Source organism: Pinus tabuliformis, chromosome 8 (assembly GCF_031772625.1).
Source record: "Pinus tabuliformis cultivar Carrire ecotype Pingquan chromosome 8, CPIR1, whole genome shotgun sequence".
NCBI classification, from domain to species: Eukaryota; Viridiplantae; Streptophyta; class Pinopsida; order Pinales; family Pinaceae; genus Pinus; species Pinus tabuliformis.
In genome coordinates this window covers 419,349,370-419,364,814 of record NC_142294.1, presented here as the reverse complement: position 1 = coordinate 419,364,814, position 15,445 = coordinate 419,349,370, and the positions used below count along the sequence as shown (strand labels likewise).

Below are 15,445 nucleotides of genomic sequence, written 5' to 3'. Positions count from 1 at the left end.
TGTCTTTTCAGTGAGGGCACTGTTAGAAGGTTGGGTCACTGTTATGAGGTTAGGCCAGCGTTGTCTTTTCAGTGAGGGCACTGTTAGAAGGTTGGGTCACTGTTATAAGGTTAGGCAAGCGTTGTCTTTTCAGTGAGGGCACTGTTAGAAGGTTAGTTCAGCGTTGTCTTTTCAGTGAGGGCACTGTTAGAAGGTTGGGTCACTGTTATAAGGTTAGGCCAGCGTTGTCTTTTCAGTGAGGGCACTGTTAGAAGGTTGGGTCACTGTTATAAGGTTAGGCCAGCGTTGTCTTTTCAGTGAGGGCACTGTTAGAAGGTTGGGTCAGCGCATCATTAATTTGAATAATAAGAGAATGGCATTGTCTTTTCAATGAGTGCATTGTTAGAAGGTTGGGGCATTAAAATTTCATTTTTCATTATTACAACATAATTTAATGGCCATAATGACTTTGTTACCTAGCAGCCCATTTAACCCACTTAGCAGCTCATTTATGAGAGGGTGTTGGAATTGAACTCTTGTGTGGGCTATAACACTATCACATCCTTCACTTCACAACATTTGTCAGAGGGTGTTGGAATTGAACTCCTGTGGGGACTATAACACTATTAAGACTAAAAATGAATATATAATATATATAGGTTTAGATCCATTTTAACTAGATCTACCAAGTGTTAAGATGGATTAAATCTTTCACTCTAAAACAAGAGATTTAATACACCTGGTAGATCCAGAGTTAAGATGGATCTACGCTACTTTAATTATTGATTATAATTAATAATTTTATGTTTTATGTTTTATTTTTATTTTTATTTTTATATAATTTGCCATATCAAAATGTTTTATGGATAATTATGATTATGATAAAACATTTTGATAGAGTTGTTGTAATATCTTATTTAACAAGACATTATGTGTTTTATTTTTATTTTATTGTAATTTATATTTAAATTTTATTTTGACCAAGTCAATACTTTAAATAAGATATTACAATAAATAGGATGGATAGGGTCTTTCAACACAATTAATTATATCAAACAATATGAAGTTTTAAGTTGTTTTTTGTTTGTTTGTTTTTTTTTGATGGAAATGTTCTACAATGCCATAGTTAAGTAGATAAAGATGTTAGTGGTTGGAGACATCAATAGTTATTTATATTGTTGGAGATTTCTAAAAGAGATTTGTGTAATGGATTTTAATCCGCCCAATGTTAAGCCTTTTTATAGGAGAAAAAGAAAAAGAACTAAGTATGCCTTTTTATATGAGAAAAGAAAAAGAACTAAGTATCCCTCTTCCGGCCAAGTTATGCCAAGTGCCCTTTTTATATGAGAAAAAGAAGAACTAAGTATCCCTCTTCTAGCCAAGTTATGCCCCATTTCCTTCTTGTGGCCAAGTGGCTAAGTTACGCTCCCATCCTTCTTGTAGCCAAGTTATGCTCATGTACATTAAAGGAACCACAAATCTTATAGCAAAGATCCTAGCCAAGAAGAACATTAAAACAATGTTCAAGTCCCATAAAACCCTCAACAATTATTCTAATTGACCAAAGACAAATAAGAGCCCATGCAAGGATCATGGGTCTATAAGATTCCCTATTCTTGCGGAAAATCCTATACTGGCCAAACAGACCATCTTTTCAAACTCTGCCTCAAAGAACACATCGATAGCAACCACAACCATTTTCAAACTCTGCCTCAAAGAACACACAACCATTTTCAAACTCTGCCTCAAAGAACACATCGATAGCAACCACAACCATTTATTAAAGTGTCGTCTTTTCATAGCCCACCTCAAAGAACACATTGATAGCAACCACAACCATTTATTAAAGTTTTCCATTGTTGAACACTCATTTAAGTCCAAACCTTGGATTTGTTTTGATCAATAAAAAAATCCATGTGTACATGTATAAGGTAGATGTGTAGGTGTAATGTAAGTATGTAAACAATTTTAAATGCAGGATTAATTAAAAAAGTTAAAAGTGATAGGAGGATGAGTGCAAACATTTAAATGTTGGATCAATTAATAATAAAAGGTTAAAGCAATAAAAATAATAAAATTCAATTTGTTATATTTTGATTTAGTTATTAACTTGTGAATAGGATTGGTTAAAATACAAGGGGTCAATACCATGGCTTATTAATATCATATATCCAAAAACCATAACTTATTTCACAACCAATATATTTTATAACAAAATGACAGGATTCTTAACCATGGATATTCACCCCCACTTTACAATGGATATTATTAACTTGTGTAAAACTAGGCTTTGTTACAATACAATTGGCCAATACCATGGATTATCAATACCACATTCCAAAAACATAACTTCACAATCAAAACATTTTATAACAATATGAAAATATTTTTAACCATGGTTATTCACCCTCACTTTAACATGGATATTATTAACTCGTAAATAAGCTTTGTTACAATACCATGGCTTATCAATACCAACTGCTCAAAAAACATAACTTATTTCACAATCAAACTAATTTATAACAATATGACAAGATTCTTAACCATGGATATTCACCTCCACTTTGTCATTGATATTATGAATTTGTGAATAGGCTTTGTTACAATACCATTGGCTAATACCATGACTTATCAATACCAAATGCCAAAAAATCATAACTTATCTCACAATCAAAATATTTTATAAAAATGAAAAAATTATTAACCATGGATATTCACCCCCACTTTACCATAGATATTATCAACTTGTAAGTAGATTTTGTTACAATACCAAGTCATATTTCACAATAAAAATATTTCATCTTAATTTAGTTTTATAATATTCTTTTATTAGAAGCTAAAAGGAAAAAGTTATAATTTATTTTGAGATATATCTAAACCCTCAAGAACTACTAAAAATATTCACATAGAAATTAGATGAAGGTTTTAATAAAATAAAAAATGAGAATATTTTTATATTTAAAGTTGTGAAATATATATAATATAAATAGTATTACTAAGAACCAACATAGATTCATCTTAATTGAGGATCCAAACTATGAGAGCAAGCAAAGTGACTAACAATAATAGAGGAAAGATAGTGCATGATTTTTTAAAGTCTCTCATTATTGTATTTTCTTTGGCATCATTGATCCAAAATATAAGTTTAATATTTTACAATCAAATAAGTTTTTGTAATTTAGATACTTTCTTAAACACGACACAACGAGATCAAATTTAAGAGGGGGAGGGGGTGTGAGGGGGAGGGAGATAGTAATGACGCTGGAGGGCAGAGAAAGAGAGAGAGAGTAATGGGGGTGGGGGGAGAGAGAGAGTAAGGGGGGGGGGGTGCAGATAGTGATAGAGTTGGAGGGAAGAGAGAGGGGAGGGGAGGAGGGGCTAGACAAAAAAAGGTGGGAGAGAAAGGGAGAGAGAGGAAGGAAGAGAGAGATAGGACTCAAGAGAGGGAAGGAGAGAGAGAGATGGAGTTGGAGGGGGAGAGAGAGGAAAGGAAGAAAAAAACATAGAGGGAGAAAGGTGGACAAAGAGAGGTAGTGATAAGGGAGCGATAGAGAGAGTGGGAGAGAGGAGAGTAGGGGCTAAGAGAGAGAGAAGGAGAGAAGGGGAAGAAAGAGAGAGGGAGAGAGACGAAGATAGATATGCACAAAGAGAGTGTGTATGTTTGAGGGGTGACATAAAGTGACACATTGCATGGCAAGGAACAGGATGTAAGAACCTAGGTTACCAACAGTAAAGTGAGCCATTCACTCAATGCAGGAAGAACTGCGAGAGGATCTTATTCTTGCCCGTTGAGATCTTACTTATGCTAAACAGAAGACCTAGGGAGGAAACGATAGGCCACAGTCAGTCCCACCTACCTGCCTGGGGAAGAATATCCAATCAAAGCTGAACGCTACGGAACAATCAATTGATTGGATCTACCTCCGCTTAACCTTCATGCTATGGAACATTGCTATGTGACTACTTGCTGCAACAACTAGATATAGCGAGAGAGACATGGTTGGGGTTGGTTCATATATGTTGACTCACTGTGCATGTTACCTCTTGATTTCATCGCGACCTTTATAGATTGGATTGCGGGTTGCCAGAAATGAAGAAGTGATGCACTTAACCACGGGAACGGGTGCGTGGAATGACCCCATACGGGGTGGACACCTCGAACATCGGATGCGGTGAAAGGTGAAAGGAAACGAACCCCTGATTGCATGGGGGGCCCCAACCCCCCTTACCACCAGAGAGAGCCATAGGTGGTTGGGGGGGGGGTTGGGGGGCTGAAAAACACTTGCCTTGGGAAACACCAGGCGAAATAAAAAAGAGACACATAGATACAAATATATATATTATATAGTATTATATAACTAGCCTAGTTCCATCTTAACCCCGGATCTATCAAGCGCTGAGAAGGATCAAATCTCTCGAAGTGCAAACATTTCCTCAAGTTTTGCACTCAAAAAAGAGGTTTGAACCTCGAGAGATTGGATCCCTCTCGGCGCTTGATAGATCAGGGGTTTAGATGGGTCTACGTTGGTTTAATTCCAAACATATGATTTGTTTTAATCAATCAAATATCCTAGCCTCTATTCAATTTTATAACTCTCGTACCATTTCAGAAGTGAGAAGAACCCTAATAATTTTAATAGAGAAGATATATATAGACTTAACCAATCTTGGAAGCCCGTCATCCACCATCTCTTCCATTGATTCCCATCCTTCATCCTCCTTCTCACCCTTTCATTCCCTATAATAATTTTGTTTTTCATCGAATCCAATTAAACACTCTTCATTTCTTTATTATTCATTATCCTTCCTTTCTTAATTCTAATACTTTTTAATTAATTCATTTGGACCCATATTCGTTTCCTTTACTTTCCTATTTGCTTGTATTATCTTTCCTTTTTACTCCCTCTTTGTTCTAGCGTCGTCATTTAGTTTTAAAAGTCTAATCCAAATATCATTTTCCAAATTTATTCTAATTTTCAATTAATTTATTTTCAATGGACCTCGTTGGAATTTGTATATATATATTTTTTCTAATTCTTATTTATATATATTTTTAAATGATTTAATTATTAATTTCCAAATTTTAATTAATTTTATTTTAAATCGTTTAACTTTCAACTAGGAATTTGGTAATTTAAGTGTTTTTTAATTATTATTTAATTTTTTATTTTCAATTAATTTTTATATTTTTTATTTAATTAATTTTTATTTTAAATTAATTTATATTATTTTATTATTAATTTTTATTTTTATTTTAAATTATTTAAATATTAAATTTAATTTTCAATTTATTAGTGATTATTGTTATTTTTTATTTTAAAATTATTTAATTTTGGTATATGAGGTACTGGATAGTTGAGTATAGGGGTGATGTATAGGTGTAATGTACAAAAGTTTGTCAACATTTTTACATGTCTGCTTGATATGTTGAATTTATATTAATATCTCTAGTTTATAGTACCTAAAGGATTGGTAATTTACATGTTAGTTAAAAGTAATATAGAGTGCAGAGATGATATAGTGTCTGTAAAATGTTAAAAGTAATAAAAATAATAAAATTCAATCATAATATACATATTACATACTAGCAATTGCCTATGAAAGTGCAAAAATAGAAATTTGGGAAGATTATCATGAAAAGCAATATCATTAAATATAAAAACTCTTATTTCTAATAGAGCAAAAAGTTATTTTTAATTAGAAACAAATAATAAGAATGAATATCAGCGCCAAGGGTACAACTGGTCAAATAAGTGTCTCGCCGTTCGGGAGGTCACAGGGTCAATTCTCTCCAAAGCCCTTGGGGTTAGGCCTAGCTATACCTTGATCAAGCTCAGATATGGTCAGGGTGAATTCTCTCCAAAGCCCTTGGAGTTAGGCCTAGCTATACCTTGATCAAGCTCAGATCTAGTGGGATCAATTCTCCCTAAAGCCCACTTGGGTTAGGTCCAGTGGGGTCAATTCTCCCCAAAGCCCTTGGGGTTAGGTCCAGTGGGGTTAATTCTCCCCAAATCCCTTGGGGTTAGGCCTAGCTATACCTTGATCAAGCTTAGATCCGGTGGGGTCAATTCTACCCAAATCCCTTGGGGTTAATGTCCGTGAACCACCAGAAAAAAAAGAGAATGAGTAACCGCGGGTGTCCGTGAACCACCAGAAAAAAGAAGAAGAAAAAGAAAAAAAAAAGAGAATGAGTGACCGCGGGTGTCCGTGAACCACCAGAAAAAAAGAAAAAGAAAAAAGAGAATGAATATCTCATTGTAATATTGTTAATGGAAACTTTCTTCAGTATCAACCGAAAGAAATTGCATTCTTAATTGGGATATTGAAAAATTATCCTTTTTGATAAACCACAAATAATATGCGAGAGATATATGTTTATATTCTCTCAAATTATTTCACTGGATAAGTTACAACTTACAACCCTAGGTTAGCCAAGAGCCAAAGAAACCTATGTAACTGGTAATGTAAGACACATGCATTACAAAACAACAAGGCTACATGACAAATTATACAAGTACTCTACAAAGATCATGATTGAACCATTATGTATAAGAAATTTATCATGTCATTGATGTTCATGATGACTAGTCTGAATTTTGATGTGAGATGGTATGCATATGGTAGTGCAACATATTTCCCGCTAGTAATTAGGCTCAAACAATGACCAAACAATAGAACAAAGTGAAACATCCTTGGTTTGGAGTGAATTTGTTTGAAATTTGAAATTCAAACAAACATGCATTATACAATGACTAAATAGATCATAGAATAAGCATATACATCCCAATCTAGGAAACTTTCATCAAAATGTTTTTCAATAAATGGGAAACATTACAAGTTTCTTCATACTAAATGATTGGACAAACATTACAAGTTTCTTCATACTAAATGATTGGACTCAAAATCAGTGCAATTGTGGTTGCATTAAAAAAAGAATATCAATGTTTAAATGCATATCAATATCAAATGATTTGGCAAATCACAATTTTGCAAAAAAATGATTGCAAAACTTGAACTAAAAATCAACAACTTGAATGTTACTATAATTTAAACCATGGAGAACTCTTTGTATTATTATGTTCTTCTACATTGGAAAAGAAAGCCTCACGTCGTGTATGGATAAGCAACCATATAGTTCGTGGCCAAATTTTCTAGACTTTTTGTCAAAAAGAAGCATGTGGCGGAACCTTTGATGGCGCAAGAGATACATAACAAAAACCATTGTAATTAATTAGAAGGGTGTGGTGTAGAGAACTATGGAAACGTAAAATATGACAAATATGGTAGTGGCTGGTGGATCTCTCTAGCTCATAAGATTTTGAAACCTTCAGTCCTTGAGTAGCCATATCTCCCACCACAGTCTGTATTCGCCTAACAACGCTCCCGAGTCAATCGTATCACATTTTCAAAATGTTAGAGGATCTACTAGTGGTGAATGTGTTGAATTCTTCATCCAGTTTGTCTGGGTGAACTAGTTCGGCATGGGAGAGACATGTGTGCTATGGGGTGGGCACGATGGATGGAAACGAAATTGTCATATGCCAAGCAGGAACATGTAGAGGAAGATGGTAGGAAGAATGAGCTATGGGCACCAGATGAGAATGAAGAAGAGAATGTGCACCAAGATGGTGGTTACATGATGTTTTCAGAGGTATATATCATTAAACCATTGCCCTATTAATGTGAGAGCAACGAAGACAATCATTATGCGGAATAAAGTCACCTTACTATGAGGCATGCTCGACATGTGAATCCATATCTAGCATATACTCCACCATGTTGAAGGCTCAACTTGTCTTAGCTGCATTGCCACTATCTACATTGCTGAGTATCTCATACCTTCAAGTTGCGTTACAAAAAGGGGATGAAGATAATGCATCCTCGACATCAATGGTTGTGTGTAAATCTACATCATGTTCATAAAAAAATGAATAGGAGAAACAAATAGGAAGACGAAGCTCACCCATCTTTTTGACTCTTGAGGGATGAAGCACCAAAATAAGTGAGGGTGAGGTGCGCCAAAATAAGTGAGGGTGAGGTGCACTTCATGACGTCTGCAGGTTCCACATGTAAGCTTTTATTTGGAGGGAGGATGATGAAAATCACGCACAAGCTTCTTGCAACGTTTAGTCTGACTGTGCGATTCAGAATGCCACATGATATAGAATTATTAAATGGATCAGAATGCCACATGATATAGAATTATTAGACAGAAGATGACAAAAAGCAGATGTTTTCATTGGTTAAATCTGTCCAACTAAACTTATCATAGAAACACTTTCGATGTAATTATAAATTTAATCTCTAACTATAAATAAAAAATAATTATACCTTTTTTTTTTTTTTTTGAGTAAAGACTATTCTATTAAGTAAAAGAAAAGAGAAAAATATTTACAAAGAGGTAGCAACCTCTGAGGGGGCTAAAGCCAGCCCTCTGTCTGAAAAATTCCGGCCCTCGGCGCTTGACTGTTTGTTTACATAAATAGAAACGAGAGCCCAGGACTCATTATCCCTATACAACACCACCAAAAAGCACAAACAAGAGGACGATAGAGCATTACAATGACAAAAGGCTGACGAGGACATCCACGGCAGCACAAAACCGCGTAACAAAAACCACCATTTTATCGGACCGCCGTCGACCAACAAGCGGTTTCCGTAAGGACAAGCCCGATAAAGCCTCCTGTTGACGCGTGGCTTTCGCCTGACGTCATCAAGTCTGGCTTTTCAGGGCGTAAAGTTCCACCAAAAAAGGCCTTCCGATATCCTCCTCCGCCGTTCGATCTTCTCCATCAATCCTCGCCGTGGATTGATTCTGCCCGCGGTGGTAACTCTGCATCATCGCTATTGGCCTTGCCCGGAGAACTGACCCACTCAATCATTACATTGTCTTCAACGTCCGTAATACTGCGCCCAGGAGGCATCACCGGATACAGAACAGTGCCGGAGAACTGCGTCAGTCCGCAGAAAATGACCTCCTCGTGTGAGGAAGTTTGCTGAAGATCTTCATCCTCTTCATGACTTTCATCTTGCTGCATCTCTGGAAGATTGGGGGAAACCTCTACCCTGCCTCCTTGAGTGTCCTCTGAATTCTGGGAGAGATTTCAATCAATTGAATGTTCGGCAGAGCCAGGAAGGTCAGCTTCTTCCTCTGAGAAGATGACCGTGATAGTGGCAGAGATAGTAGGCTTGTGAAGCTTGCTCTTGAAAGTGAAGCGGGAGGTGTGGAAAGAACTGGAGTGGGATGGACCAGAGTGGTCGGAAGGTGGAGAAGCAGGTGAGACTGAGACAAGCCTGGAGAAGCGTCGAGGAGCAGGACCTCCCCTTCCTCTACCCCTCCCCCGTGTGCCTGAATTTCTTCCCCTTCGGGAACCACCGCGAGGTCGAACCATACTAGCAAGAAGAGGTAAGCAGATGAGGCCGACCTGTTGCAGGTTTCGGTGGAGCACTGATGGCCTCCAAATGCTTAGCTCTGTACCTAACTCCTGAGAACCAATACGACCTGGGATATCTCTGCTAGAATGAGCCAGAGAGAGTGCCAGGCTCTGGGCAATTGATATAGATCTTGATATCATCCTGAAGTACTTACCGCACTTGCTGTTCACCCAATTCTCCATTAATGGGACTTGATGCTCTGACAAAAGTCGCCTACTTGCTCTACGATGGCGTCCCACTCCGGCGTCGCTCGTACTGATCTCCTCCCTCAGCGTAGCTTGATAGCGTGCCGGCATTAATGAACCATAAATGCCCACCTTATGCCGCTTGCGCCAGCCTATCACCTTGCCCGCTACCATCTGCTCATGTAGTGACATTAACTTCTCATGTTGACACCCGCATCTGGGTGAAAAAATAATTACACTTTAATTAATAAAAATAAAAATAATTATATCTAATTCTTGGATCAAAATTTTTGACCCAAAAATTTAAATTTTGAGTTAAAATTAGTTACTCACTTTCGACAGAACCTCATAATAAAGCAAAACATAACTTATAATTACCATTAAAAACCAATTCTTTGACACATTTGATTCTTCGTACTTTAAAATTTGCAAGAAAAGACTTAACATTTATGGTTTTTACCTACCATAACTTTTCATGTTATCGTGACAAGTAAAAATTAAGAAAATTGTAGGTTCGATAGACCAATTTGGTCTCAGTGGACGTTAACCATCATCATCATCATAACTCTTAGTGAAAAGGTTTTTGTGTAAAAAGTGGAAGTGGACACCCAACATGCCTGATGAGAACTTGAGATGTGAGCAATCATATAATTGCTCTATTAATTATTGTATTAAACGAGAATACTTTAGTGTGGTTGAATTTTTTATATTTTAGGAGAATTATGTGGAGTTATTAATTAATATAGATTTATTTTAAGTACGGATTTAATATGAGTTAAGAGGGATTAAAGTTTTTCGTTGTAAATTTTTTTAGAGTGTAAAATACAATGTGTTCTTTTTATTATTTAAATTGTATTTGTGAATGCTAAATAGAGTGTATAAGCCAAAGAAACGTTTTAACCATAAAACTTAATTTTTTTATGACATATACATATTTATTTAAAATAGTACGTAATTGATATTAAAATATTTTACCTAACATGTACATTGAGACATTTTATCATAAATTAAAATGGTTATTTATTATTAATATATTTTTAAGTATTTGTGAATATTAATTCGTACCACATTGAATATTTTTTTATATATAACAATAAAATATTTTATTTTAACAATTATATATATATGGAGTTCATATAGACATAAATAGGTTATTTAAATTTCTTGTTGAAATATTTTGGAAAAGTATAAGGTTTAAACATCTTACTCACACATTTTTTTTACTTCTAGTTACTTTACAATATATTCATTTTTTTTATTATAGCCAACACTATTTTTCTATTTAGAATATAATTTTTACCTTTTATTTTTATTTTAAAAGGGAACAGATTGACGCAAAAGATTACACATCACCTTAAACTGAGTTGTAAAATAAGTCTCTCAACTCAACAAAAACCTTAAAATTTTTATTGCAACCAAATTTCATGAAAATTTGACCACTTCAAAACCACATATATCATAAAAAAAGACGAGAGAAAAAGCTAGATGAGTACTATTTTAGTTCTTTTTTAAGCTACAACAAAAACTCAAATTAGCAAAGAAAATCAAATCTGTAAAACTACGAGTTTAAAAAAAATAAAAGTATAATTGAGTATTTTTTATTATAATAAATTATTTAGTAGGAAGAAACTTCATAATATTTAGATTTTTTTACTTGTTCGAATATATATTTATACAAAAATATTACCGGGTATGAAATATTTTGGAAAATATTTATTTTTAAAATAAATATTTTATTTAGTAATTATATTAAATTGTAATTTTTTTCAATAAATATTATTTTGATAATTTTTTTTTAATTATTAAAGTTGGATTTTAAATTTTCATCTATTAAAAAAAATAATTTGTCCTACAAATTAACATAATGAAAAAATAACATGTAATATTAATATAATAATATGGTTTGTCCTACAAATTAACAATGAAAAATAACATGTAATATTAATATAATGATTAAAGGAAAAATAATCAACTAGAAATATTTTTTAAAATATTAATATTGGCTTCGTGTGTTTTCATTTAGAAAGGAGTTGAACCTAATAATATTAACATAAAAGTGGAGAGATAATATATTGCATAAATATAATGAGGGAGGAAATAAGATATGATATTAATGTAATAATGTTATAAAATATAAATAAGATTTAAATGTAAGGATGTTTTCATAAGATTTAATTAATTGTTTAAAACTTAATTGGATTATAAAATATATATATATATATATATATATAATTTTTTAATTTTTTTTTTAATATGGTAGTATTATCTATTTGTGTTTTCCAGAAATTTATAGTCGAATGTCCGATCAGTTTCCTGCTCGAAGGAAACCAAGTGACCATCTGTTGTATCCATTCCAAAATTATTTTTTTAAATTTTATTTATAATGAAAAGTGGATATATTTTTTGGATAGTTAATAGAGAGAAAAATCTAAAGAGAAGAAGATATGATAGTACATCAAATTTTACAGAGTAAGGCTATTATAAATTTATTCTAAACACCAAAATTCCAAAAATTCAAATTGGTGATGAGACTTACTTTCATATTATTTGTAGTACAAAAAAAATATTAACTATATATAATAAATGATTAAAAGATACTCACATTTAATGATCAATATATGATAGTACATTAAATTTTACAGAATAAGACTATTATAAATTTATTCTAAACACCAAAATTCCAAAAATTCAAATTGGTGATGAGACTTACTTTCATATTGTTTGTAATAAAAAAAAATATTTAGGCCGATAGGCCTTTCTTTGAAAGGGACCTTTCGTCGTCCCTTTGTTCCTCGCGCTGACACGTGGAGAGTTCTGCAATCGCGTTATGTGCTGACACGTGGAGAGTTCTTTACCGGCCGTTACAAGTCGCAGCGTTATGCTTATTCCCTTGCGCGGGTACCTTCATTTGCCAATGCCCGTTTCCGGTTAAATGCGGTGCCTCGAGCGCATAAGTTCGTGAGTGCGAGACGTCGGGGGATCAAAATTGGTTACGGGACGGCGCCTTCAAAGGGCGGTGGTGCTGAGGTCGGATCCCCCGAAGAACAAGAAGACACAGAATAGGTCTTCGGCTGGTGTTGCCATGGAAGGATTCAGATCGCGTGGGCACCCATGGCTTGTGTTGCAAAATATCAGCGTCCTCCTCATATGCTCGACGAAAACCCGAGGAAGCGCCGCAAGTTAACATCATCGTGGGACGTCCTTCCGTCACAGCTTCAGGTTAGTTTTCTATTTTTGAATATCTTGATCTGTAACTGGTTTTCTTTCAGATCTACTTGTTAGCATTTAGAGCACGGGGTTTCCACTACCCTGACATTCAAGCGTTCATGAAATACGTTTAAAGGGTTTTTCATCCTTCTGGGAAATGAAGAAATGGGTTTGTCTGTAGGTCCAGCCAACACTAGTATTTGCTGGGAAAATTTCTGGTATCGGAAGTAGAGATGAAGGAGAGAACGCCCCTTTGATAGGTGGGGCAGAACCCTCCACCTCCGGTTCAGACAATAGTCGGTCTACCTCTTCCAATATAAAGCCCAAAGAAGAGGGCTTCCGCACTGGCTCACCACCATGGCGCAGTGATGACAAGGATGGCCACTACATGTTCGAACTTGGAGAGAATTTGACGCCTCGATGTAAGAATACGTATTTCGTAACGGTGTTGCTCGTTTTGTTTGTGATGGGTTTTGCCTTTTGGAGTCTTTAGATCTAAAGGAGGGTTCTGCTGTTGATATTAAAACTTTGTTTATAAATAGCCTTCTTACCTGATCTACTCTAAATCTTGTCAAAATATCCTGTTGTTTTGCAGACAAAATACTCAGTAAAATGGGTGAAGGTAAGCATTTAGGAATCCAGATTTCTTGTTTTTTTTGTTATTATTCAACATGTCACATGGGTTTCCTAGGTGAGTGAAAAGTGGGGTGTTAGTTATTGTTCGTCCAGGAGTTCAGATCTCCAAAGATGTGACTTGTTCTCACATCATGTGTCATGCCTGGTAAGTCGGGCTGGTGTTGTCATGCCCATAAAGTGTGACATCAAATCCCACCTCTTGATAGGCGTTAGATGGCTGGGACATTAAGAGTTACAAGGTTCAACATGTAGATGCATTTTTTGTTAGATGGATGGGATATCAAGAGTCTTAAGCGGCAATTATTTTAGTTTATTTAGTTTCTCCAACGTGTATATGTTTTTTTAGATTCCTGAACATGAGATGGATGGATTTTATCGTGATGGAATCATGACCAATGTTTACAGGAACATTTGGTCAAGTGTTGGAATGTTGGGATCGAAAATCAAAGGATCTTGTTGCCATAAAAATTGTCCGTGGATTACAGAAGTACCGAGAGGCAGCAATGATAGAAGTCGGTGTACTTCGTAAAGTCGGCAAATATGACAGGAATGGCACCCGGTATGACAGTAGTTTTTTTCTTTTTCTTGATGCTTGACTTCGCTGTCTTAGTTCTACTTGCATAATTTAATAGATGGGCATGTTGGGTAACATACTAGGATGATTCCTTGATTTAGACATTTTTAGAACTTGGAAACGGTTCCCTGAGATGTATGCCCTTTCCCAATACAGCTGTGTGCAGATGCGCGAATGGTTTGACTACCGGAATCACACTTGCATAGTCAGTATTCTGTAGTAGTTTATATCTCCGTTTATTTTTTTCCTTAGCGCCCAAGACTATTCTCTGTTATGTATATGGTTGTTAGTGTGTTTAAGATTGTTGATGGATGCAAAAACAGGTCTTTGAGAAGCTTGGCCCAAGCTTATATGATTTCCTACGCAAAAACAGTTACAGCCCATTTCCCATTGATCTTGTACGGGAGGTTGGAAGGCAACTGTTGGAATCTGTAGCATGTGTGTAGACGATACTCGCACTTATATCTTTGCATTTGCAGTGCGAGGGCTTAAACATATAGTTTAATGTTATAGTGAATGACTGTCTGCTGCCATTAACTAGATTGCTTAGTTGGTCATGATATATCACAATTTATAACAGTGGACTGGGCCTTTACAAGGGCACTAACAACATTATCCAGGATTTTCTTCTCCTAATATTACCAATGATCTGTGGCAGATATGCATGAGTTGAAACTCATTCACACGGATTTAAAGCCTGAAAATACACTTTTTGTTTCTTCAGATTCTGTGAAGGTTCCAGATTGCAAGGTTAGATTGCTGGTGTGTTGTTTGCGATTGAGATTGCAATAGTTGGCATAATAATATCATTTGATAATACTGCTTTGTATTGCAGTAAATATTGACTCCGGCAAAAAGCTAGAATCAAATAATATAATCTATATGTTAATATTCTATAGCACCTTTCTAGCTGGTCACGTATCATATTATCGATTTTTGGGCCACAAAGATTTGGTATACCGTGCAGTGTCTACGGTGTGTTTGAGGTGAAATGAGCCCTCGTACACGAGAACGTGTACAGGAGAGGGTTGAAAATTGCAGATATATTGCATACAATTGAGTAGGCATGTGGCAGTTGTTCGGTTGTCTATTTGTGAATCTTAGATCGTATTTGGGGCGGAGTTCCTGTGAATTATTGTACACGCTGCACATATGGAAATTCCTTCTCAGCGTCTAAAATGGTTGAGCAGAAAGCTTTGTAGTGTTCTTCTGGTGTTTTGAGATGATATTTTCCTTGCATCAGAAAACTTTGTACATTAAAGGCTGTTGAAAATGCAGATGTATAATAGTAAATAATCTTCGAAAAAATACCTTTGGATCGTATCATTATGTTCAATTTCAGCCATTCAACATGATTAAAGTAAATAAGTGAACTGCCTACTTTTTCTATGAGGGTCAAAGTCATCAACATGATTAAAGTAAATAAGTG

The 15,445-nt window shown here is 35.1% G+C and overlaps 1 protein-coding gene across 5 annotated transcripts; it reads left to right on the top strand.

Moving 5' to 3' along the window:
- Positions 1-12,492: 12,492 nt before the first annotated feature.
- On the top strand, positions 12,493-15,222 carry LOC149235842 (serine/threonine-protein kinase AFC2-like). 5 transcript variants are annotated; one of them, XM_089372246.1, is made up of 8 exons: positions 12,493-12,818; positions 12,988-13,228; positions 13,402-13,428; positions 13,848-14,001; positions 14,173-14,221; positions 14,340-14,454; positions 14,675-14,766; positions 14,852-15,058. In XM_089372246.1, exons 1-8 carry the CDS (start codon positions 12,711-12,713, stop codon positions 14,852-14,854), a joined length of 789 nt encoding a protein of 262 aa, XP_089228372.1. In that variant the 5' UTR covers positions 12,493-12,710; the 3' UTR covers positions 14,855-15,058. The 5 variants fall into 5 exon arrangements, with proteins under 5 accessions (XP_089228372.1, XP_089228371.1, XP_089228373.1 ...); XM_089372249.1 differs by having other exon boundaries at positions 12,495-12,818; positions 14,741-14,766; XM_089372245.1 differs by having other exon boundaries at positions 14,675-15,058.
- The last annotated feature ends 223 nt before the right edge of the window (positions 15,223-15,445 follow it).